We start from the raw sequence: 24,134 nt of genomic DNA, 5'->3' as shown, positions 1-24,134 counted from the left end.
TATCTACCATTGCAATTTCGATTATTTCACATTAATGTCATTAATGTCACATTAAAGACAATAAATTTTGGTCCAAAAGAAGGGGCTCTTTTTACTATTTTGAATTTCTTACTTTTTATATTTTAGCGATAGGAAATTAAACTTAACTATAATTTAGGGATTTTAGAATTTGAATAAGGAAAAAAATAATTATCGACCCTCTTAACAATTAAAATATAAAGCGTAAATTTTGAACAAAATTTTAAATTATTCCAACTTCCAATTTAAACTGTTAGCGACTTAATGGACGTCTCTTTTATAGGTTGTACAGGTAAAAGTTATCTCAAGAAAGTTAGAAACTAGTAATCTTGCAAAAATCAAATAGGTATTCATGCCCATAACAAAATTATTATTATTGTTATTTTTATTTCGATTCTTTTACGTTTTTTATAAGATATAGATTTTTAAAGAGAAGCTTTTTCTCATGATGAAAATATATTTTTTTAAATTTCAGAGCAATATTGTTAGCTTTGTTAATTCGATCGTTTTAATACTGGCTATTGTAATTAAAAGGTTAGATTAATAAAATTATTACTTACTTGAATGATTGTTTTCGTATATTAGATAGTTTTTGAATTTGATTGTTATTTAAAACATTTGAACATTGATAAATTTTCCTGAAATTAAATTTTTGTTAATAGTTATTAAAGAAGCAAAATAATAAAAAGATATTATTAATTATGAGCAATATATATAAAAATTTATGAATGAGTATGACCGAACACATACTCATATAATAATAATAATAATAATAATAATAATAATAATAATAATAATAATAATAATAATTTTTTTTAATTTATTTTTTTTTATTTTCTAACAATAAATAATAATAATAATAATAATGCCCTTAGGTAGATAATCCCCACGTCCGGAACACAACATCTACGTTCCACGTCCAGGGCGGCAACAGCTGTACTCACGTACATTACATATAGCTGGTTAACGGGGTTCCGAGTATTGTTTCTCGGATATACTTTTTTCGGCCGATTTTTGGCCACCTGCTGATACGAAATTCTTACTGATTATGGAAATGGTTGATACTACCATTAGAGCTGGCGATGTAGTGGCCACGGTCGAAGTTATTTGCAGGTGTAACGGAGACCTTTCGTTGTCCACATGCCCCCCGCGATGGTACACTAAACCTAAAATCCAAGTCCGTCTTAGTGAGATTTTAGTTGAAGATAAGAAAGTGACAGCTACAGAGTCTGTTATGGAGGCTCCCAAGCCTCCTGTAACTGAAGTGGCCTCTAAGCCTCAGAGGCCACAAAAAGTTTCACAGGGGGGACGAGTGTCTCCCCTTCCACAGGCAGTGACCGGAGCGACCCCCGTGTCGGAGAGCGGCCAGGTTGCCGCCTCTCAATCGGCGCCTGAAACCGGCGCCGATCCATGGCCGTCGTCATCGGCGGCTTCGGTGGTCTCCGATTCGGAGGCCGGAAGCTACGCCGGCGACGAAGTTCTCCGCGAACTTGATGCCGTTCGCATAATGGAGAAGAACAGAAAAAAGGATGGCTGAAAGGCAAACACAGACAATAATTTAATTAAAAATTAGCGAGTCGATTGTACAATGGAACATCAATGGATGTTTTTCAAACATCCATGAGCTCCAACGCTTGGTACATGATGTAGACCCGATTTGTATATGTCTGCAAGAAACGCATTTCCGCCGAAATGAAAATTTTAAATTAAAAGGATTCAATATATTTCCGCGAGATCAACCGCCAAGTGTAAGAGTTAGAGGTGGAGTAGCCATATTAACATCGACTAGAGCTACCACCGAAGCGGTTGTTCTAAACACAAACCTACAAGCGGTCGCCGTTAGAATGAAGCGTCCGCTTCAGATCTCTGTCTGCAGCATATAGCTGCCGTGTTTTGATTGGAATAAGAGTGACATAGCAAGACTAATTTCTGAGCTTCTCCCACCTGTATTACTGGTGGGTGACTTTAATGCTCATAATTCTCTCTTGGGATCGGATCGAGTAGATCCCCGCGGAAGAGAACTGGAAAGGTTCCTCATGAATTCAGAACTTATTATTTTAAACTATGGATCAGGAACCTTTTTCAATGCCAGAGATGGATCGACGTCCTGTATAGATCTTGCACTTATAAGCGCTTATAACACTTATAATCGAGCTGCACAGCTAGAACGATACTCCCTGAAACAACTGGAGTTATCAGGGACGATGTCGACGCCATAACAAATACGATACTTGAGTCGGCATCGAGATTTATTCCCAAAACATCTGGGAAACTTACGAAACAACTCGTTCCATGGTGGAACGAAGAAATAAGTGAAGCTATTAAAAAAAAGAATAGAGCATATAACGCCTTCAAGAAACGTCCTACCGTCTCATGATTGACTCGAAGAAACGATCCTGGCAGCAATACGTGTCATCCATCGACAGAACCACTACTGCGTCAGATGTTTGGAGGAAAGTAAAGGCGATTTGTGGGCGTAAAAATTTTTTCCCCATAACTAGCCTTCTAGTGGGTGAATACGGGCTGAGCAAAAGGAAAGAGGGGACCGACTTATAGAGTTTTGCACGAAGTATAATTTAGTAATTGCCAACACCCAATTTAAAAATCATAATAGAAGAATATACACTTGGAAAAAGCCAGGCGATACTGCAAGGTATCAGACAGATTATATCATGGTTAAGCAAAGATTTAGAAATCAACTCGTTGACTGCAAAACTTACCCTGGAGCAGACATTGATAGCGACCATAATTTGGTGATAATGAAATGTAGATTGGAGTTTAAAAACCTGAAGAAAAGTTGTCAGATGAATCGGTGGAATTTAGAGAAGCTTGAGGAAGAGGGGGTAAAGAAGATTTTTGAGGAGGACATCGCAAGAGGTCTGAGAAAAAAGATAAGGTAGAAAATGTTGAAGAAGAATGGGAGAATGTTAAAAAGGAAATTCTTAAATCAGCAGAAGCAAACTTAGGCGGAATAAAGAGAACTGGTAGAAAACCTTGGGTTTCAGACGATATATTGCAGCTGATGGATGAACGTAGAAAATATAAGAATGCTAATGATGAAGAAAGTAAAAGGAACTATCGGCAATTAAGAAATGCTATAAATAGGAAGTGCAAACTGGCGAAAGAAAAGTGGATTAAAGAAAAGTGTTCAGAAGTGGAAAGAGAAATGAACATTGGTAAAATAGACGGAGCATACAGGAAAGTTAAGGAAAATTTTGGGGTACATAAATTAAAATCTAATAATGTGTTAAACAAAGATGGTACACCAATATATAATACGAAAGGTAAAGTCGATAGATGGGTGGAATATATTGAAGTGTTATACGGAGGAAATGAATTAGAAAATGGTGTTATAGAGGAAAAAGAGGAAGTTGAGGAGGATGAAATGGGAGAAACAATACTGAGATCTGAATTTAAGAGAGCATTAAAAGATTTAAATGGCAGAAAGCCTCCTAGAATAGACGGAATACCTGTAGAATTACTGCGCAGTGCAGGTGAGGAAGCGATTGATAGATTATACAAACTGGTGTGTAATATTTATGAAAAAGGGGAATTTCCATCAGACTTCAAAAAAAGTGTTATAGTTATGATACCAAAGAAAGCAGGGGCAGATAAAAGTAAAGAATATAGAACAATTAGTTTAACTAGTCATGCATCAAAAATCTTAACTAGAATTTTATACAGAAGAATTGAGAGGAGAGTGGAAGAAGTGTTAGGAGAAGACCAATTTGGTTTCAGAAAAAGTATAGGGACAAGGGAAGCAATTTTAGGCCTCAGATTAATAGTAGAAGGAAGATTAAAGAAAAACAAACCAACATACTTGGCGTTTATAGACCTAGAAAAGGCTTTCGATAACGTAGATTGGAATATAATGTTCAGCGTTTTAAAAAAATTAGGGTTCAAATACAGAGATAGAAGAACAATTGCTAACGTGTACAGGAACCAAACAGCAACAATAACAATTGAAGAACATAAGAAAGAAGCCCTAATAAGAAAGGGAGTCCGACAAGGATGTTCCCTATCTCCGTTACTTTTTAATCTAAACCCAAGTTTTTCTACCAGTTCTTTATTCCGCTTAAGTTTGCTTCTGCTGATTTAAGAATTTCTTTTTTAACATTCTCCCATTCTTTTTCTGCATTTTCTACCTTATCTTTTTTACTCAGACCAAAATAAATATATATATATACATATATATTAATGTACACATAAACTTTTGAGCTGACGGTGGTTTTGGGATCTGGGAGTTGTGAAACGCAAAGATATGTCGAACTTTTCCTGGAGTCGAATCATAGCACCCATTACAGTAGATATCTTTCTTATGTAATCTACCTAAAATAAATGTTTGGCTTTGAACAAAATTCGTTTAATATAATTTTAAAGAAGGCCAATCAGAAAAATATTAATAATTTAACTGCAGAGAAATATGCTTAATTCTGTTTCGAAAAAATATATTTCTAACACTATCAACTTATTTTTAATATATAAATATATTTATATTAGGTAACGAATTAGTAAGTACAGGAGTAAAGAAGAGAGAGCATTTATGAGAGGAGCACACAAAAGAAAAGGAAACTGGTTAGAGGGAGATTAGAGGAGTATAATCTTGATAACTGCATGGGAAGAATTAGTAAAAGGAGAAAGAAAACGACGAAGAAGATTAACAAAATTAATAGATGAGGTGTAGTTTGAAAACTACATGGTGGCGAAGGAAAAGTCTTGGAGAGAATTATGTGAAGGCACCAGTGGGGTAAAGATCATATTGTGTGTGTGTGTGTGTGTGTGTGTGTGTGTGTGTGTGTGTGCGTGCGCGCGCGCGTAGGTGTACTATTAATTATATTATTGCTAATTTAGATTACATTTAGACTTTAGGCGTTACATATTATTTGTATAATTTTTTAATGATTTTATTATATTTGATACAGTACATGTTAATCTCTGCAGAAAACAATTTAAACCAACTATGTAAAAATCAACAGGTTTTATGCATTTTAATTAATTTAGGACTTGAAGTTTGATGAGATCTTTATTACAAAAAGTCACTTTTTGGTTGTAGAAGAAAGTTGTAAATTTACAAAAATATACTTTGTTGACTATTTTTATAAATTTATAACTTCTTTAAAAGGAACATAGCTATCTATGAGATAATTTTGTTTAATATTGAATAATAATTTATTGAAAAATTTATGTTTAAATTTTGTGAAGAAATAAGGTATTAAATAGTATAAATAAAAGTGTAATTACTATCCACAATAATATTTAGGAATGATAATAATAACTTAAGTTAAATATAATTAGTATCTTTTTTAAGAAAATATTTAAAAATATATAAAAAATAAATTTTATAAAATTTAACTAAATTACAAAAATTAAATACAATATTTTTTCCCTCTTTCTTATATTAAGTCAATTTTTATTTATTCATTATTGAGAAAAATGTTGTAAAAGACCTTTTTTTACTTAATAAAAAAATTTATATTTAACAAAATATTACTTATTTCAACAATCTTGAAATTCTTTTTTAACAGCAGAAATTATACAAAAAATTACAAAAATTGAAATTCATAAAAAACAGACGAGACATTATAAACCGTCATTTATCTAGATTATTTAATGTAACATACGCGTATCATATTATAATTGCTATCATCTATACACATTCGCATTAACAGAATAGATGATCTTGACGTAGATGCATACATATATTAAATAATCTGGCATATAAATTGTTTTCACTAAAAACCCTACATTTTCATATTTTTTGAACACTTGAAGACATTGTCTGCTTAAAATATCAATTGTAAAAATTAAAAACTACAAAATGAAATGTTCCTCATAGTAAGAATATGTAATTCTTACTATTACTTATAGTACATATTACATAGTAATAAGATAAGAACTAAATTGGTTTTAAATATAACTTACCACTCATTACGATCGTCCAAATTTTCTTCTAATGAAACTGGTATACAGTTTTTTCCTGCGTTAGTATTCAGTTCACCATTTTTGTACCTGCAACATAAAGTCCTCTTAAAAAAAAATTATGTTATATTATGCCATACGATAACACAGCACACCAAACGGTAATCTTATTCCTGTATTGCGGATGTTGGTACAGCTGTATAGGATTAACGAATATTTTTTTATTAATAAAACTGTTTTAATGGAAACTGACTTCGTCCAACGTTCAGTTTGAAGTTTTGAGGATTTTTGTAGAATCCTGCTTTCCTATTTTATTTTTTTCTGGTGAATTCCATTGATTTAGTATAAGTTTTTAAAGTTATAATAGTATTAGTAATAGTATTGCTACTACTAATCATAGCGGTGATACTTCATTCACAGCGGTAAATGGTGAAGGGGCAGAGAATAGGGTTGATAAAACCTAGTAAATTACGTTAAGAATTAGCGGTAACTGCATGAGGAATGTACTCTATAAACAGAATATCTGATTAGACCTGACGAATACATTAATGTAGTGGCACCAAGATATCTACAGTGTGACCCAGAAAGTTCTTTTCTATACAAAGAAATAATCATGAATTCTTTGTCTTTAGCTTTTTTTAATCTTTTGCACATAAAAGTTTTTTAAATTACACCTTCATGTGCTGTACCATTATCCGTAATTTATCAGTCACCAAGTGTATTTTGATTCTGTTCTTAGTTGACTGTTTAAACTCATAAAACAGTCTCTGACAAATATTCTTTCCCATTCGTATTCCTTAATTTGCAAATGGGTAATTTTTTTTTTTGGTTATACCCCAAAGAAGATTGTCACAATTTGTTAATTTTTGACTTCTAAGAGTCCTGAATGTAGGAAGAAAATGCTGTCTAGGATGACCTGGAAATAGTCACTCATTCACATTGAAAACGTAAAATGGCTTATTCTGATTCACTTTTATTCTTCATTTTGTTAACCATACGTTGATCAAGTCTGATAACGATTGGAGTTTCGTCGGGGGTAATCGTGGGACTTCGTCAAGAGCCAGGCATCCGTAAACCTTGCCTGGCGTCGTTTCTTTTTATCATCAACAAAGAAGGTGATGGTGACTTGGTCCGGAGCCTGAAGATCCATAGTGAAAATTGAGTTCAGGACTGGTCCAAAGACGGACCATCATGGCAAGGAAAGAAGGGGGGAGTGTTGTGACGACCGGAACGTCACTAGGCGGATGTCTTCCCTAAGGGGGTTGGGATGGTCCAAAGACGGAGCCCAGTGGAACTCCTGATCTAATGTCAATGAATCGAGAAAATTCATCGTTGTATCAGACCTGGGAAAAACGCCCGTGGAGGTAGTTCCGCAAAACTAGGTAAAAGGGTTGAGGTAGGCTCTATTTCCGCTTATGCTGCAGACTAGACAGCCAGACTTGAAGGCCTGCTGAACATCCAGTAAGGCCTACGAACAGAACCTCGCTTTTTTAGAACTTGTAAAAGTATCAGAGAAAATTTTTTGAATTCTTTAGGACTTCTAATTGTATTAGAATTGTAATGGAAAAAAAGAGCTATGATTTCCTTAATCAGTGAACCGAATCACGTAACTTCGTGAAGCTACAGTTACTGCTTCCAATAGTTGTAGGTCGAAATGGATAATTTTATATCAGCAGTTATGTAAAACCTACCTAAAAAATCATTATTTATTTTGAAAATTCAAATCAGGTATATTTAATTTTAAATATATTTCACTAAATTAAATTTATCCTTATCAAATTATGTAAAGATAATAAAAAATTAAAATCGATTAAGTCTAAAATAAAATTTTTTGTAGTCATTAATTGGTAAAATTTTAGTGGCTTCGGTGAGAGGATGCCTTTTCATGAGGAACGTTAATTTTTGGTAAGGAAGTGCAATTTGTATTTCAATAATAATTTCACTCTAACCTTCTTCTTAAGGTGCCATCTTCTTTCCATCGACTTCGAAGTCGGTGATTAATATGACTTTTTGTAGAGCTGTGACTCTAAAAAGTTCCCTCGATAAGCAGTTAAATTACTCCCGCTAGTTCTGAAGTCACGATGTAAATCCTATTCTTAAACTTCTTTTACTTCATTCTTATGCCTTGAATTACAATTAATAACTAGTGCCCTGCACTCTGATAGCGTGACCAAGATATTAAAATTTTTTTACTTTATTTTGGTGAAAAGTTCCATTTCCTTGTCGATTCTACGCAAAAGCTCTTCGTTTGTGATCCTATCAACCTAGGGTATTTGAAACTTTCGTCTACATAACTACATCTGAAATAGATCAGTTGTTTCATCATCAGACTAGTCAGATTAGTAGCTTCTCTAATACTGAGGAAGATAAAGAAAACAATCTTAACATGCGCATTTTAAGATCTATATTTAGTTTGTAATTGCAAAAAACTGTCTCATACTCAAGAATGAGTTACGAGCAGTTTTTCTTCTTTTTTTGAATTCCTACATATATTCAATCCGGACATGAATCACAGTCCCCAATAATATTTGTACGACGTATAAACCCTTCCAATAACTAGATCTGCTATAGATAAGGCAGTCACATGTTCCGGAGTTTTCGTGAAACAATAACATTTTTCTTCTTAAAATTCATTTTTAATTTATAAACTTAGCTAACCTCACACAGTTTCTGAACATTTCTTTGTAAATCTTCAATAATTTCTACCAGTACAGAATACCCTATGATGTTAAATGGTACTACGACATTCACCACAATCCCAGACAATTCATTGTGAAATAATTCGCTCGTAATAGTATCTGAGTATTCATTTAAGAGTAACCGAGCGTATAAAGCTGCACTAGATCGTGAATTATATAAACTGGACAAGTGTTTATAAATTTGGCCAATAATATTAGCTCAAAACAATCTTCTGCTGTTAAATTCTACATAATAGCAGAATTGAGTGGGATCCAGAGACATAGAGAAAAATCGACACTATCTTTGATTTGATAATGACTAAATAAGACATCCAGAGATCTCCAATATACTCGTATTACAAAGATTAATAAAATTAAGCCAAAAACCTTTGCTTCCTACGTATATATAAGTACATACAGGACTGAAAAAATCCGTATTCTTTAAATTTGATTCAACTATTTATATATATGGGACATTGATTATATTAATTTCCTCTATAAAAATTCATGAAGAGGTTGGGAGAATACGGGAAAAAACCAGTTTTTATTGTCTTCAGAGACATTTTAGAGAAAACTTTAGTAGGAATATAAAACTTTTTACATAAAATGCATATATAAATATTAGAAAGAAATTTCAAAAATCAAACCCCACTTCTTAAAATTGAAATATATGGTTTTTTGTTCTTCTGCTGTACCTCTGTTCGGTTTAAACATTTTTCAATTTTTTTTTGAAAATCTATACTTCCTATGTAGAGCTATCATGAAATCCCCACAATTTTTTTTTTTTTAATTTTCAAACCCGGAACTAAAATTCAGGAAATTCTTTTCAATTTTTTTTTCCTTTTTCTTATTTTAGCTTTGTGTTTGTATTTGAAAAAACTTTGTGTAATCATACGCTACATTTTTGTTTTTAGGCTGTAACTCTTTAATTGTTATAATTAATTGCCGAAAGTTATTCAAACTTTTTTTTGTTAAAAATTTGATTTTTATTTTTTTAATTAAAATTCCTACATATTCATCATACATTTATTAATAATATCTAAGGTTTAAATATACCAATAAACTTCCTAGATAATAAAATAAAGGTTTAAAAATAGTTTAGAAAAAATTATTGGTCTTGTCGGTGTAACTAGGCATGATATATAAATTCAAATTATTTATAAATCACACAAAAGTATCACATCATTTCATATTTAATATCATATTCCTATCCCATCTATAATAAAAACATTGGATAATTAATAAAAAGGGAACACTTACATTCGTTCTTCAGTAAATCGTTTTGATTGCACTTCCCGAATTTTTTGGTTCATTTCTAATACTATATTGATGTTTGGAATCAATCTGGAAGTATCTTCGTCGCTTAAGAACAAAAAAAAATTAAAATAAAACCATTAATTAAATTCAAAAATTCAGAGCTCATAGAAAAAAAATGTAAATAAAATAATAAATAATTCGTAAAACTAAGTCAAGAAAGAAATATTTTTATTTATTATTATTATTATTTAATTTTTATTTTTGATTGGATTATTTCTTATTCCCCCACAGGAGCCGGATACACAGCTAAGCCTTGACACAGCTCCAGGGGGTGTCTTCGCCTCAAACTGCTATGTCGAGAACTAATGTTCTCACAGGCAGCTTGGCTCGGTATTTTGGTGATATGCCATACCTGTAATGAGATGATCCCAAGGGTCCCCGCACTGGGACTCCAATCTTTACGCCGTGCCTCTAGGCGGCGGTATTTATTATTTTTCACTGATTAATTCACAACGTGTGTACATAAAGTTGATGGAATTTGAACTTTGATCGATCCATAAGAGAAGCAGAAACTCATAACTACATCATGTATAAAAAACCTGTAACTAACAATTCTTTTTACCTTATTGAACTTTTATTTTTTTTTTTTATTCTTGAAGAGCTGATAAATAATTTGTAGTGCTCTTTTTATCAAGCAATCAGAAAATTTTACAGTAGTTTGGTACCATTACAAATTTCATTATAAATAATTCATTTCCGATCTCCGGGATTTCATTAGGAAGTCCAGGGTTTCGATCCTGGTCAGGCATAGTAGTTTTCTATGCTAAGGCAATATCAAAAAAATAAATAAATTTGTGTAACTAATTTCCTATTTGATTATATGCCATCTAAGCACTTTTCTAATTCAGACAACTTATTTCAAAAGTAGGAGTAAAACGATTGCGATCTCTGTATGCTGTAGAAAAGAAACATTTCTCTTTTTCTCTAAATAATTACAATGTGTTGAAAAAAAATTTACAAAACAATTTTACATCCATAGTGGCTAAAAAAATGAATTTTATAAACATGAAAATATAGAATATATATATATATATTTAGGTTTCCCGTACATTTTTTGTAACTGAAATTCTGTATAATGATATTTGTTAGAGTAACTAGCCCTTCTTTCTTTCTTTTTCTGTTTAACTTCCGGTACCATCATAAGGTATTACTACTGAAGATGAATGAGAATGGTATGTATGAATGTAAATAAAGTAAAGTCTTGCACAGCCTCAAGTCGACCATTCTTGAGACGTGCGGTAGATTTAAAACCCAACATCAAAAGAACACTGGTATCCTCGATCTAGTATTCAGATCCTTATAAAAATAGTTACTTTTACTAGGATTTGAACGTTATAACTCTCGACTTTGAAATCACCTGATTTGCGATGACGAGTTAACCACTAGGCTATGTAAGCTAAATTTACTATCCCAGTTTTTAGTAAAACACTTATTTTTTATCTTGTTTGTTAATTGCTTTCTTTATTTCTTCCTACAATTCATAATTAATATCTTTCTGACTTGAACGAATGTGTTATCCCTATGTACAAATATTTCATTTTTTCATTACTTAAAAATGTATAGTTTTTTTTTTTTGTATATAATTAATTCATTACACAAATTTAAATTATGTAATAATTAATTATGGTAATATTTAATGGAATTTTTTAGAATATGAAAAATGACATGCCTGTCCGAGACTCGAACCTGTGACCTTTCTGATGAACGGCTGAATCTCTACTATTTCTTTACGGAGGTCGCGGTTTTAATAAAAATAGCGATGTAATGTCTTATTGGTTAAGTAGTAACCAATTTTTTTATGGACACACATTCTCCGAACTGCGCTTGGTTATAAATTTACGGAAGCTTGGGCATATTCCTGAAAGTTATTATTTATTTTCTTATCACCAGCATACTGCTGTCAACTGAGTATATTGATTTTTTTATGTATTACAAAATTAATTTTTGAAAATATATTTTGTTGTTCTGAAAACAGCAACGTAAAAAAAAAAAACACTACTGCAAGAGAAGGGTTAGGGATATTTTATATTGCATATTAATAGTATTAATTATGGAAGAACTGACCTCTAATTGATTGATTCAAGATTGGAATAAACTTAGAAAATAAGTTCATTCCTAATTAAGAAAATTCAATGTTATATGAATAATTTAGGAAATATATAAAAAAAATTTTGAAAAGAGTTAAGAATAGAATTAAAAAGCAAGAAGTTCGTCATTTTACTTCTTAAAAAAATAATAAATAAATAAAAACGTAGCATGAAAAAAAATTATCCTATTTAAGTAAATTTGATAAAATGGTGAATTAGAATTTTCCGAGATGAATTTTTAATCCCGTAAAAGATAATCTCGTAGATATTGTATAAATTTTTACAGGTTTAAAATTTGTCTCTTAGATATACAAAACTGGTTTTAAATTTGAAGAAAAGAGAATAAATATTTGATAGTATAAATTAGTCTAGGAGACATTTTATAAACAGCTGGACTTATAATAGCTACACCATAGTAGCCAAATGACAAATCTAACAACAAAGAAACAAAGCTTGACTTATTTCGTAATGGTCATATTATTTTATGATTCGTAAAAATAACGGATTATTTTTCATTACAACACTTCCTTCATTTCCAGATTTATTTCATATTATTAACAAAAATGTATATTAAAATTTACTTATTTTTCATTAATTCCTTTTTTGTTGTCATTATTTTTCTTTTAGAATTATATAATTTTTTTTTTGTCTATAAACATTCATTCTCTTGTTTTATATCTTTATAAATTTTATCTCGGATTCATAACAGATATGGGGGATTCGACAACAGAACTTTACAATGGGAAATTGAAATTTCATATCCTGGTATTTTTGGAAGAGTTCTTGATTTATAAATTGCACCAACTTCCTGTTAATAAAATTTTCTACTAATACGTACATGTTTGATAGTAATATGTTATTTATATGTTAGCAGATGACATATACTATATATATTTTTGTAAAAGCTCGGTATAACTGTTGGCAAAACTAAACAAACACCCTACGTCTTGAATCGTTCCTTCCTTTGTGTTAATGATATTTATATCTTCTCTATTTGATTAAAATTACGATATCGTTGTACTTTTAAATAACATCGTTGAGATGTCTAATAAATCAACATTAATTTGCAATAAATTATTTCATATATATAGTGTTTCATATTAATCGCCCCACGCGATTTTCTCGTAAACTACGCCCAATACAAAAAACATTACTCATTCAAAAGTTACTCCTCAGAACACCTCATGGTGACCTTGGCTTTAACCTTGACCTTATTCAAAGGTTAATAAAATTAAAAAAAATATAGAATTAACTATCTTCGGTTCCACCGATGAAAAGAGCAAAAAATGTTACATTGGAGTATGTTGTCACACATACTCCAATTTTTTGGAGTTAGTCATACGACTAACCATCAAAGATAGTGTTATACTTTTGCCCTTTCCCGTATTTTGCAAGATAAATGGCCTGGAATATACGTATTGCAGGGATATTATGACCTTCAAAACCGTGTAACTCATTCCTGATACTTTGGCGGAGCTCGGGAACGGCATAGCCGGGCCCGATTTTCTTGCCTCGGTGATTTGAGGCAGGCGAATGAGGTGAATAAAAGATCCGCCCCCCTGGTTTGAGTACTGCTTTAATGGCGATCCAACCAAGAGGAACAGGAGAGAAAAAAATGATTCTCTTTTTGATCGTGAAAATATTAAAATTTCGTTAGCAATATTTAAAAATTACTGTAACTCATCTTGACGTCCCACCATTGCTGAAGTTTTATTAATTTTCAATAACCTTTCAAAATTGAATTTAGTATCAACAGCGGAGCTTCTTTCTTCATAATCCTTTAAAACGGCGTAAGTTCGGCTAACATAAAACTCGTTATTTTCGATATTCAAAATCCTGTCATTTAGAGTTATTCTAGAGATCTGTGATTAATAACAGAATATGCCTGTAATAATGGGAATTATTTTCGAGAAAAAGAAATTTCATTAATTTATTTTTAATGATGGCATTATTGATGCAATACACAAAGATGTATCAGAGTTCATCCTTAAAAAAAAAAAAAACAAAAAACAAGCATGCAAAGTTTTATATAATCTTTGTAATTTCCGATTTTAACAGCAGGGTAATAAATTATATGAATTTTGTAAAAATTGTTTTTAGCAAGTGTTTTTGTTATCCATAGATTTTGTTTGTATACTTACATCATTCATATAATCTGTTATTATTATTTGATAGTTATTAAATTTGTTATTATTTGATAGATTACACAAATTGAATCAAAAAAGATCACAGAGACGTATATATATCTAAAATGTATGAAATACATACATACATACATACATATATATATATGATTATATTCGTGCCTATATATCAACTTAGCAAAAACTGTTGAAGATAAATTGATTAAAATTTGTATACATGTTCTTGTTACAGTGTAAGTGTATCTAAGAAAGTATTTTTTGATTTCTGGGTTAAAAGTTAATAACAGAGTAAAAATAAATTTGCCGATTTCTGTGTAACAAATGAAGATATCTACTAAATTTTGATTTGTGTAATCATCCTGAGAATATTTAAAAAATAATTTCTAGATTTTTTGAAATACCGCGTTTAAATTGTTAAAATGAATTTTGAGTTTTATTGAAAGCCGGTTATATTTTATTTTAATTTCTCGGGAACAAATCAGTATATCAATTTGATTTTTGTGTGTCTAATTTTCATGTAAATATGTAAGTCCGATTTCAAGATTTTTTGAAATTTGACCTTAAAAAGGGCGAAGAGTAATAAAAAAAATTGTACAATTATTTCAAATTTTCCCTACTTTCAACTAACCAAAACGAGATAGTCACTAGATTATTGTTTGCAAATACTCTTCAGAAAAATATATAAAAACTAATTTTGAGTTTTTTTAGTTTCGATGTTTTAAGGGATATTGGTGTACGGTGCTGCGGCTCAACCATTACATCCACTATATTATATATGACATCACTGGCTGTACCTGCCTCCAGTTATTTAACTATGAAACATGAAACAGAAGTAATTAAAAAAATATATAAATAGTATGAGAAACGAAGTACGGTCTTTTCTACTGGTATTTGTCGGATAACGATAAGAAGTGGGTAAAAAAAAGATTAACCGTTCTTTCTTCGGGTAACCAGTTATAACTAATATTTTAAGATGGTGGCCGACAGTTTTGAAACCCACATTCTTAGATTATTCAAAGTTTCAAAGCTTTTACTGACCAAACTCTTGCTCTGAAGAAATGAAAACACAATGATTTTTTTCAAGCCGCGACAAGGATGCTAATATATAAATAAATTTGAAATGTTTTAAAAAGTTAATAATAAATGGCGTTAAAGAACCTCATATCATTTTTCGAAAAATCTGAAAGAAAAAAACTTTTTATTTGAGAAAATAATCTACTTAAATGGATTATTTGAGAAAAGTCAATATCACGCTGGAACGAATAGTTAGAAATACCTATATTAAATTATATATCCTCTTAATAATTTTTCCTCTTAAACAATTTTTAAATATTTGCTGTATTAGTTTTAAAAGTGACTGGGAACAAAATTTTGCACAAAGTCGGCCCAAAAATGTATTTCACCAGGCTCCATCCAAGAAATAAACCACCAAGTATAAAAAACTCAAATTAATCTAACTTTAATTAAATTTTGATTTTCAACATAAATAAGAGTATATAACCAATTGCGTTGGTAACTTCATTATTAGAGTTAAATAGTAATAGATTCTAACTCTACAAACTCTAAAAATATTTATACAAATTTTATGCTATATTATTGCTGAGAGATTTGTCTCCCCATTTTATAGAAATTGTAAAAATTTCAGTTAGGCTTATTTTATTCCAAAATCAGTTTTCTGCTAATCAAGCCAAATTAAGAAAATTAAAAAAATGAAATATTTTTAAATTTAAATAAAAAATCTATTTCAGATATATTATAGGGTGGAACGTTTTAAAATTATTAAATGTGTTCCTTTAATAATTAAAAATAAATAATTTAAATATGACATCTCTAAATGATTTTTCCTCGTTAAATAAAGAAAGATTAAATTTATATTTTTTTTTTAGGTATTTAGCAAAAACATAACGATTAAATTTCCTTACTCATCTACAGATGTCTCTGACTTTTGCGCAGTAGTATTCAGCTCTTCATTTGGTGTTGGATAAACTCCACTCTTTTTTAAATTGGAGAGGGAATCATTATTCGTAGGATAAGTGCTGTAAGCATTCATAGGAAATTGAGACCTGCAACAATATTAAAAGGAAAAATTTTAAGTAGATAAACAGCAATTCAAATGCCTTAAAATTTATTAAATTTAAAGCATTAAGAATATACATAATATTAATAGAATAAGATAATTTCTTGTTGGTTTTAGCAACGACAAGAATTAATTTAATGCACTTACTTTAATTAAACGTTATTGAAACACATCTTAACAGTTACTGAAGGAAGATGTGAAATTTCAAATAAAATTATAGTTCCAGTAGTTGTTAGCAAAATTGCCCGTTATTTTTTTTTAAAACATAAAGAGTCAAGTCGATTATTAGAAAAAATAGTACAGTAATAACTTGATGTTGATAGTTAATTTAGATTCTTTGTATAAAGAAAACTGTTTGTATATTTCCATGAAAGAAAACGACTGAAAAATTGGTCATTTGAGACGAGAATGGCTGTCTGATTCTTTCCGTGACCGGACAGAACAGAACTTGACAAAACAGAACATATATTTACATCAGTGCAATTTCAATCGATTAAAGAAAATACAGTAGTTATTTTTTGACTACTGTAGAGAATAATTAGAGAAATATTTATTCATATAATATAATTTTAAAGAAAATACAGTAGTTATTTTTTGACTACTGTAGGGAATAATTAGAGAAATATTTATTCATATAATATAATTAAATTTTCTAATGAAATTTATTTTGGATTCCTGACACAAAATGTGTTTAAACAAAATAACGGTCGCAAATAATAACAAAAAAATTATTTTATTTAATTATTTTGTATTTAGTCATTTATTTGTATGCCATAATCGCAGATTAAGGGAAGAAATAAAATGTTTATTATTAATTTTATTGTTTATTCATACCTACGGTTTAAGTAATGGAAAAAAACACTTTGGTTTTAGAATAGAGATTTAAACACTTTTACCTACAATCATCAAAAGAATTGTTATAGATTGTTATAGGGTAAAAAAATTTATTTGTAAGTAAAATTACAAAATTTAAACACTATCCGACACTAAAATATTCTTTAAAATATTTAAATTTTTAAATCTCAAATTTGAATTTTTAAATCTTCATTTTGTCTTCGTAACATAGATAATTGTCAGCAATAAGACCGACCAAAGAAAATAAATTATTTATTATCATAACAAAAATTATTCTACTAAAAATGAAACGTTTTCTTATTTCATTCTAGAATGTTTTACGTTAACCCATCGGGTTGGTCTAGTGGTGAACGCATCTTGCGAAATCAGCTGATTTGGAAGTCCAGAGTTTCTAGCTTACAAATCTTAGTAAAGCCAGTTATTTTTACACGGATCTGAATACTAGATCGTGGATACCGGTGTTCTTTGGTGGTTGAGATTCAATTAACCACACATCACAGGAATAGTCGAACCGAGACTGTACATGACTACATTTCATTTACAGTCGTACATATCATCCTCATTCATCCTCTGATGTATTATCGAAAAGGTAATTACCGGAGGCTAAACAGGAAAAAGAAAGGATGTTTTACGTTAGGATTTTTTAATTAGGATTTAATTTAGTCAGGATTTCTACGCCAAATGGCCGATCTTCAATACTATATTTTTATTATTCATAGGTACAAAAACATATGTTTCATTACTCCTTTCTTTTTTTCTATTCTTTTAAAAAAAATTCAGGAAAAAAATTTTTATTTTTATTTTTTCCCCTTTATTTATGTTATTTAATGACGTTTCGCGGATATGTTTAGCTACATCTTTAGATTTGTATATTTTACGTTAGACCTTCGCTTTATAATAAAAAGCTATCGAAAAATAAACATCAAGAAGTCAGGAATTATTTTAAAAAATTCAGTAAATAGTAGCAAAAATGTTCACAGTAAGTACAACATTGGCTAATAATAATCATTCAATTATTATATCTTTAGTAAAAATCATGAAAGTTAGTGTTTGATATTTTAATTTTGATTCCGTAAATCCTTAAATTATATAGTTAATGGAAATATTGTTTTTTATAGAATAACTTTATCAGATTTAGTGAAATGATACTCTTGATTATATTTTAAGATATATGACCATTAATTTAGTATTTAAACAAAATCGATCTAAAAGTACAAAATAAAAATAATAATGGATATTTGTTCTTTCCTATTTTGCCATTATGTTATAAATATTAATTAATTATTATAAAATTAATAAGTAAATTACTTTTACTTTAATAATAAACAGATAATACAATATTACTAATATGTTTTTTACTTTATTTAAAAACTTGTGTGAAGAATCCTAAATAAATGTCATTAGAAAATTTAATTATAATAAATGAATAAGTATTTCTCTAATTATTCCCTTCAATATTCAAAAAATAAATATTGTATTGTCTTTAATCAATTGAAATCAGACGAATGTAAATATGATGTTATCTGTTTTTTAATAGTTCTGTTTCTTCGCTGTTTTGTTCTTTCATTGATCTGTTCTTTCAGTGTTCCGTTATTTAAATAAAGGTTTTTCTGTTTCTTCATGTTCTGTTCTGTCGTAGAACCGGCTCTTTGAAGTTCACAAGTCAATCGTCCATTTTGAACGATTTTCAGTATAGTGAATACACTCAAATAGAGAAAGATCCGTTTTTCACGGTTTCCAGGTGCACCGGTTCGTGATCGACGTAGGATAACAGTGATTTAGGGATGGGATCGATAAAGGATTAAGAGCGAATTGGTAGACTATCAGCCCTAGAATTCCAAGTTGAAGTTGTCCCGATAGAAAACGATCGGTGTTGCAATTGTTCACAAAGCAGTTCTTAAAATGCGTAGTTTTATTCCGTATAAAGAGAAAGCGGTTCAAAAATTATTGTTCAGTGTTATATGTTGAAAATATGTACAATAACATTTAATAGTATTGGAAAATGAAGAGCATTGCTGTAAAATAATTATGGGGAATGGAAATGCCGCTAAGCGAGTTTGGATTGGGAATAGGAAATAAAAGGAAAACAAGACCAACAGATAGATTTCACTTTCAGACAGATTATTTTTAGTTAAAAATAGATACAGGATACTGTTAAGGCAAATGGGATTCCAGGAGCTGAAGTAGGAAGTGATTATATTTTGGTAATCTTGGAAATTAAAATAGGATTAATAGCAATTCAACAAAGATGAAAATATAGGGAAAATAAATGGAATACAGAGGGAGTATAGGGCATAGGGAGAGTAAAAGTGGGTGAACTGCTGACAAAGGCAATTACTAAAGGTAAAAGGGAAAATGAACCAGCAGAGGAAATGTGGTTAAGAATAAAATCATCTACCAAAGAATATGCAGAGAAAGGAATCGGTTTCTATGAAGGCAATTGAGCAAATAAACCTTAGAAAACACAAGAAATGACACAAAAAATGGAAGAAAGAAGAGAATATAAAAATAAAGAAGGAAAATGCAACAGAGCAATTTGTCAGAGATTGAATGATGAATTACCGAGAGAAACACATAAATCAAAGGAAAAGTGGCTAAAAGATGAAATTTAAAAAGATGTATGTAAATTAGAAAGAAAAAGGAGTATAAAATGTTGGATAAGAAGGTAAAAAATACCATATGGTATAAAAGAAAAACTAAATTTAAAATGAAAGAAATTAAGAAGAAAGATAGTAAAAGCGTTATCAAGTAAATGAAATAAAGAAAAAACAGGAAGAGAATATAGAGGATCAGTGTGTAGGGAGAAGGAAACATAGAAAGCTGAGGTGGAAGAAGAAATTGTGTAAGAGAAGAAGAGCAAACCAAGAGATCTGAAACTATACAAGCTCTTTACTTTAAATGTAAATGAACTCAATTCATATAAATGAACTCTTTTAATGTTTAAAAGATGAAGGATTAGATGACATAATTTCCATGTGCAAAACAATTTATAATATTCGAGAATAGCCAGAAAATATTTTTATAAAATAAGGATACTGATAATAAAAGAATGGAACTAAAATATGTGAAGAATATAAAACTATAAGCTACTTTCACATGCTGCAAAAATATTGGTAGAGTTATGTATAGAATGTATATGAATAGAAGAACAGTATGGATTCAAAAAGGAAAAAGGGTCAAGAGAAGCTGTAGGACTGAACAGAATGTTTTGAGTGAGATGTTTAGAAGGAGGAAGAGGATTGAGTTTGTGTTTTATAGAGGGAAGAAGTGTTTGACTGAGTATAGACGGAAAGGTTATTTGAGATTCTGAATGAAAAAATAGTTGATTGGAAGGAGAAATGACTGATCAGAGAATTATATATGAGGCAAAGAGCTTTTAGCTTCATATATAATTCTTTTGTTAGTAATTTTTCAGTGAAAATAAATTAAAATCTCACAAACTGGATGGAATTAGGCAGAGGAGTGAGAGAAGGATGCTTGCTGTTTATATTTATATTTATTAAACTTTATAAGGATGATTTATATAATAATAGCAAATCTAGCAAACTAAAGAAGGATAAATATATGTGGAAATTACTTGCAATAATATTTACATGGAAATTAGACACCCTTTCAAATTTTATTCATTATAAAAGACATAGGTATTAAGTAAAATAATCATCAGTCAGAAATGTATATCTTATAATATTCTGTGAAAATTGCAAGGTTTCAGTTACAAAAAAAATTAACGTATAATGGTCATAAACAAAAGATTGTAAAAACCGTTTCATAATAATATTTAGATAAATTCAGAGAGAGTATTCCATTCAACAGTAGATATTTTACGCGGAACAATCAATCGACTGAATATAAATTCCCTAAATAATGACCACGCTCATTCGTAATTACAAACATCTAGAATGTGTGAGGGAATTATTCACCAAAATTTCACTGTATGAAACAGCTGAGGAAAAAATAAATAAAAACTTTGTCTATGCCAATTGCAACAAAATTGTTCGACTTGGTATCTGCTACAAGCCCAACATAAACAGGCAATATAAATATAAATCAGCATTATATCCAAGATAATGCACAATAGCAATCAGTGTTAATGGAATAAATAGCAAATTCCATTAACACACTGTTCACAACATATATTCACACTGTTCACTCTTTATGTCAAGAAAATGTTGAAAGAAATGTTGATGGCAAAAAAGGATTAAGCATAGCTGGAAGAAATATAAATTGTGTTAAATTTTCATCGATCCAGAGATTGTAGCTACAGATACAAAGACATTACAAGGAATGATAAAAGAATTAGAAGTAGGTATGAAGAAATATGGAATAAAATAAATTTATGGAAACAAAACTACCCATTTATGACAACCTACTTATTAATAAAGAATATAAAAATTACGTGCACATAAATGTAGTAAGAATATTCATAATGTTATGAATTCTAGTTTTAAAAGAATGAATTTTTTTACATTCTGGATTAATCAAGACAATTTTTTACTTGAATTTAATATTGCAAATATGATTATTATTCTTCTTTACGTTCATTTCTCAATCATTTATGGCTTAAATGATGTGCTTTTATGTCAAATTACAAATTTATTCACATTAGAATACAGTTTGCAAGAAAAGTTAAAGTTATAATAATAGATCAGTGCTAGGAGTTACCAAAGTAGTAAAACTGAAATTCTTTTAGGTTTTTGTCCTATGTAATAAACCCAGAAAAAAAAATAAACTTCTACATGATTCAGTTAAAATTTCTTACATGAAGTTCTTACCCAACTTTTAAACCGGATAAACCTTGTTGCAAAGGTTTCGCTTGAGCTCTTTCGTTTAATGTTTCTGCGCCATTCTGTTGTCTCGGAGAGTAATTATAACTATCACTAGGACTTGTGGAAACACTGCAAAAATGAAATGCAAGTATTTTCAGTATGTACAAACCAAATTAGATCTTACCATAAGTAAATGTAATTTATTATGAATCCTGAATACAATGCATAGAATAATGTCTTGATAATGAATAATTATAAAACAATATTAAATTAGTAATTTAGGTTTTAGTAACAGATTAACAGATTTGTAACAGATTATGATTAAGGTTCATAGATGCAATAATTATCAACCGAGTTTCAGAAATTGTAAAAGATAATATTCTATTCAAGAGTGGATATTGATCTCGAAGCAGTCAGTCTATTGGTAATAAATTTGATTAAAAACAATGGATATCAAAGTTTCAGAACAAAGTTAATAATATTCTGGAAAACTTAAAAAAATACTTGTTATAAAAAAATCTCAAAGAAGTAAAATGTATTGAATACGGCATTGCACTGTTCAAAAATTATTTCTCATTTAGTTTTCTCTAAAAATGGAGTAAATTATGGACAACCAACTTTTTGAGAGAGTACATAAAGGTTAATGTGCTCATAAGTATAGCAAGTTTATTCTTATTTTTAATGAATCCCCGTTTTAAAAATTTTTTTTTTTTCTACATTCTGAATTAAGCTAGGACATTGTTATATGTAAGTAAATTGAGTTACAGACTCAAGGGAATTAAATTATTTAGTTTGTACAGACTCATGCCTACCATTCCTGACACGTGTGTATAATTGAACCCAAAGCAACAGAATACACATATTGTCTAGTATGTAACAAATTATGAATAATAAAAATTTTTAAATTAAATACGCACTCAAAATTTTCGCATGAAATTCTTACCCAGCTTTTGGAGCCACCAAATATGTTTTTCAATAATTTAAATTTAGGTGATTTGTCTAACGTTTCTGTATTTTCCCATCGTTGTCTTTGAGGGAAACTATCATTGTTGAAACAAGGACTAGGAACATTGCAAACATTGCTCAAGTAAATATTTTGAGTTTGTACTGTTCATGGTAGATCTTACAATAAGTAAATGTAATTTGTTAAGAAGGCTGCTTACCATGCGTAGAATAATGTTTTGACAATGTAAAGTATAAAACAATAAATTAAATTAGTAATTTAAGTAATTAGTAATAGGTTATGATTAACGTTTATAGATACAATAATTGTCAATACAATTACATTACGTACTTACCCAAATTTTAAACCCCTGAGTCCTTTCGTTGAAGGTGATTCGGTTAATGTTGCCGCATCGTCCGCTTGTTTATTAGGAGGATAAGTAAAAGAAAAATTGTTTACACCACTACTTGCCCGAGCTCTGAAAAAAAAATATTTTCAGTATGTACTTTTCTTGTTACATCTTATAATTAAGTAATTGTAATATGTTATCATGGCTACATAAGATGTATAAATAAAATGTGATTCAATATGCCAATATTGAATGCCATTATACGTTACACGGTGAGCGAAATTATTGGACCTTTCATTTCAATTATGACTGAATGCATATCTACTCATGAAATGAACATCAGCTGGTTGAATAAATGATTACAATAAGGTATCTTAATCTCAAAATAAAAAAATATCAAAATAACGTACATAAAAGTAAAAAAAATAAATAAACACTGATACCTTAAAACATAGTTGATATGAAAATCTGGTGTGAACACCACATGACTTCCTTATACGCTAAGAAGTCAAGCTATGACTTTCCCTTGGCTGTAGGCAAATATTTTATTACAGCAACATCCGTAAAGTATATACATATCGGTAAAGAAATATATTTTTAAAATTGGTCTCATTTATATATTTTGCCCTAAGTATATATTGACCACATTTGGGTGGTCCGAAGGTTTTAACGTCTTGGCTATTAAATGACTGTTTGTAGTTATATCGACAAATCTAGTGATGTTATTTTTATTTATGTTTTGTTACTTATGTATTTTATTAATTTTTTGTTTATAGTTACAAGTTGCTTTGTTATTTGTTCGACTAACTATCGCTTGATTATATGTTTATTGTTTTATCGACTATTTATTATTTTATTTTATTTTATTTATTAGATATTTTTATGAACTATGAATTGTGTTGGCAGATACATTCGTTTGCTTATGATCTTTAAGATTACTTTTGTTATAGTATGATTTATTATGGGAGTTCCTTAAAAACC

At 29.7% G+C, this 24,134-nt stretch overlaps 1 protein-coding gene across 6 annotated transcripts in view; it reads right to left on the bottom strand.

Moving 5' to 3' along the window:
• Positions 1-24,134, bottom strand: part of LOC142332634 (uncharacterized) — a 323,090-nt gene that overhangs the window by 103,512 nt on the left and 195,444 nt on the right. For 4 of the 6 annotated variants that reach the window (XM_075379240.1, XM_075379241.1, XM_075379242.1 and 1 more), the window contains one exon: positions 23,160-23,282. In XM_075379240.1, the coding sequence (XP_075235355.1) occupies positions 23,160-23,282 (123 nt within the window). Of the gene's footprint in view, positions 1-578; positions 657-5,940; positions 6,028-9,875; positions 9,978-16,085; positions 16,227-21,867; positions 21,991-23,159; positions 23,283-24,134 lie in introns of all 6 variants that reach the window. The other 2 variants (XM_075379243.1, XM_075379245.1) reach the window with 2 other exon arrangements.

The sequence above is a fragment of the Lycorma delicatula genome, chromosome 11 (genome assembly GCF_047948215.1).
Source record: "Lycorma delicatula isolate Av1 chromosome 11, ASM4794821v1, whole genome shotgun sequence".
Classification (NCBI taxonomy): domain Eukaryota; kingdom Metazoa; phylum Arthropoda; class Insecta; order Hemiptera; family Fulgoridae; genus Lycorma; species Lycorma delicatula.
Note: the sequence above shows the minus strand (reverse complement) of the source record. Positions and strands in the feature narration are given on the sequence as shown.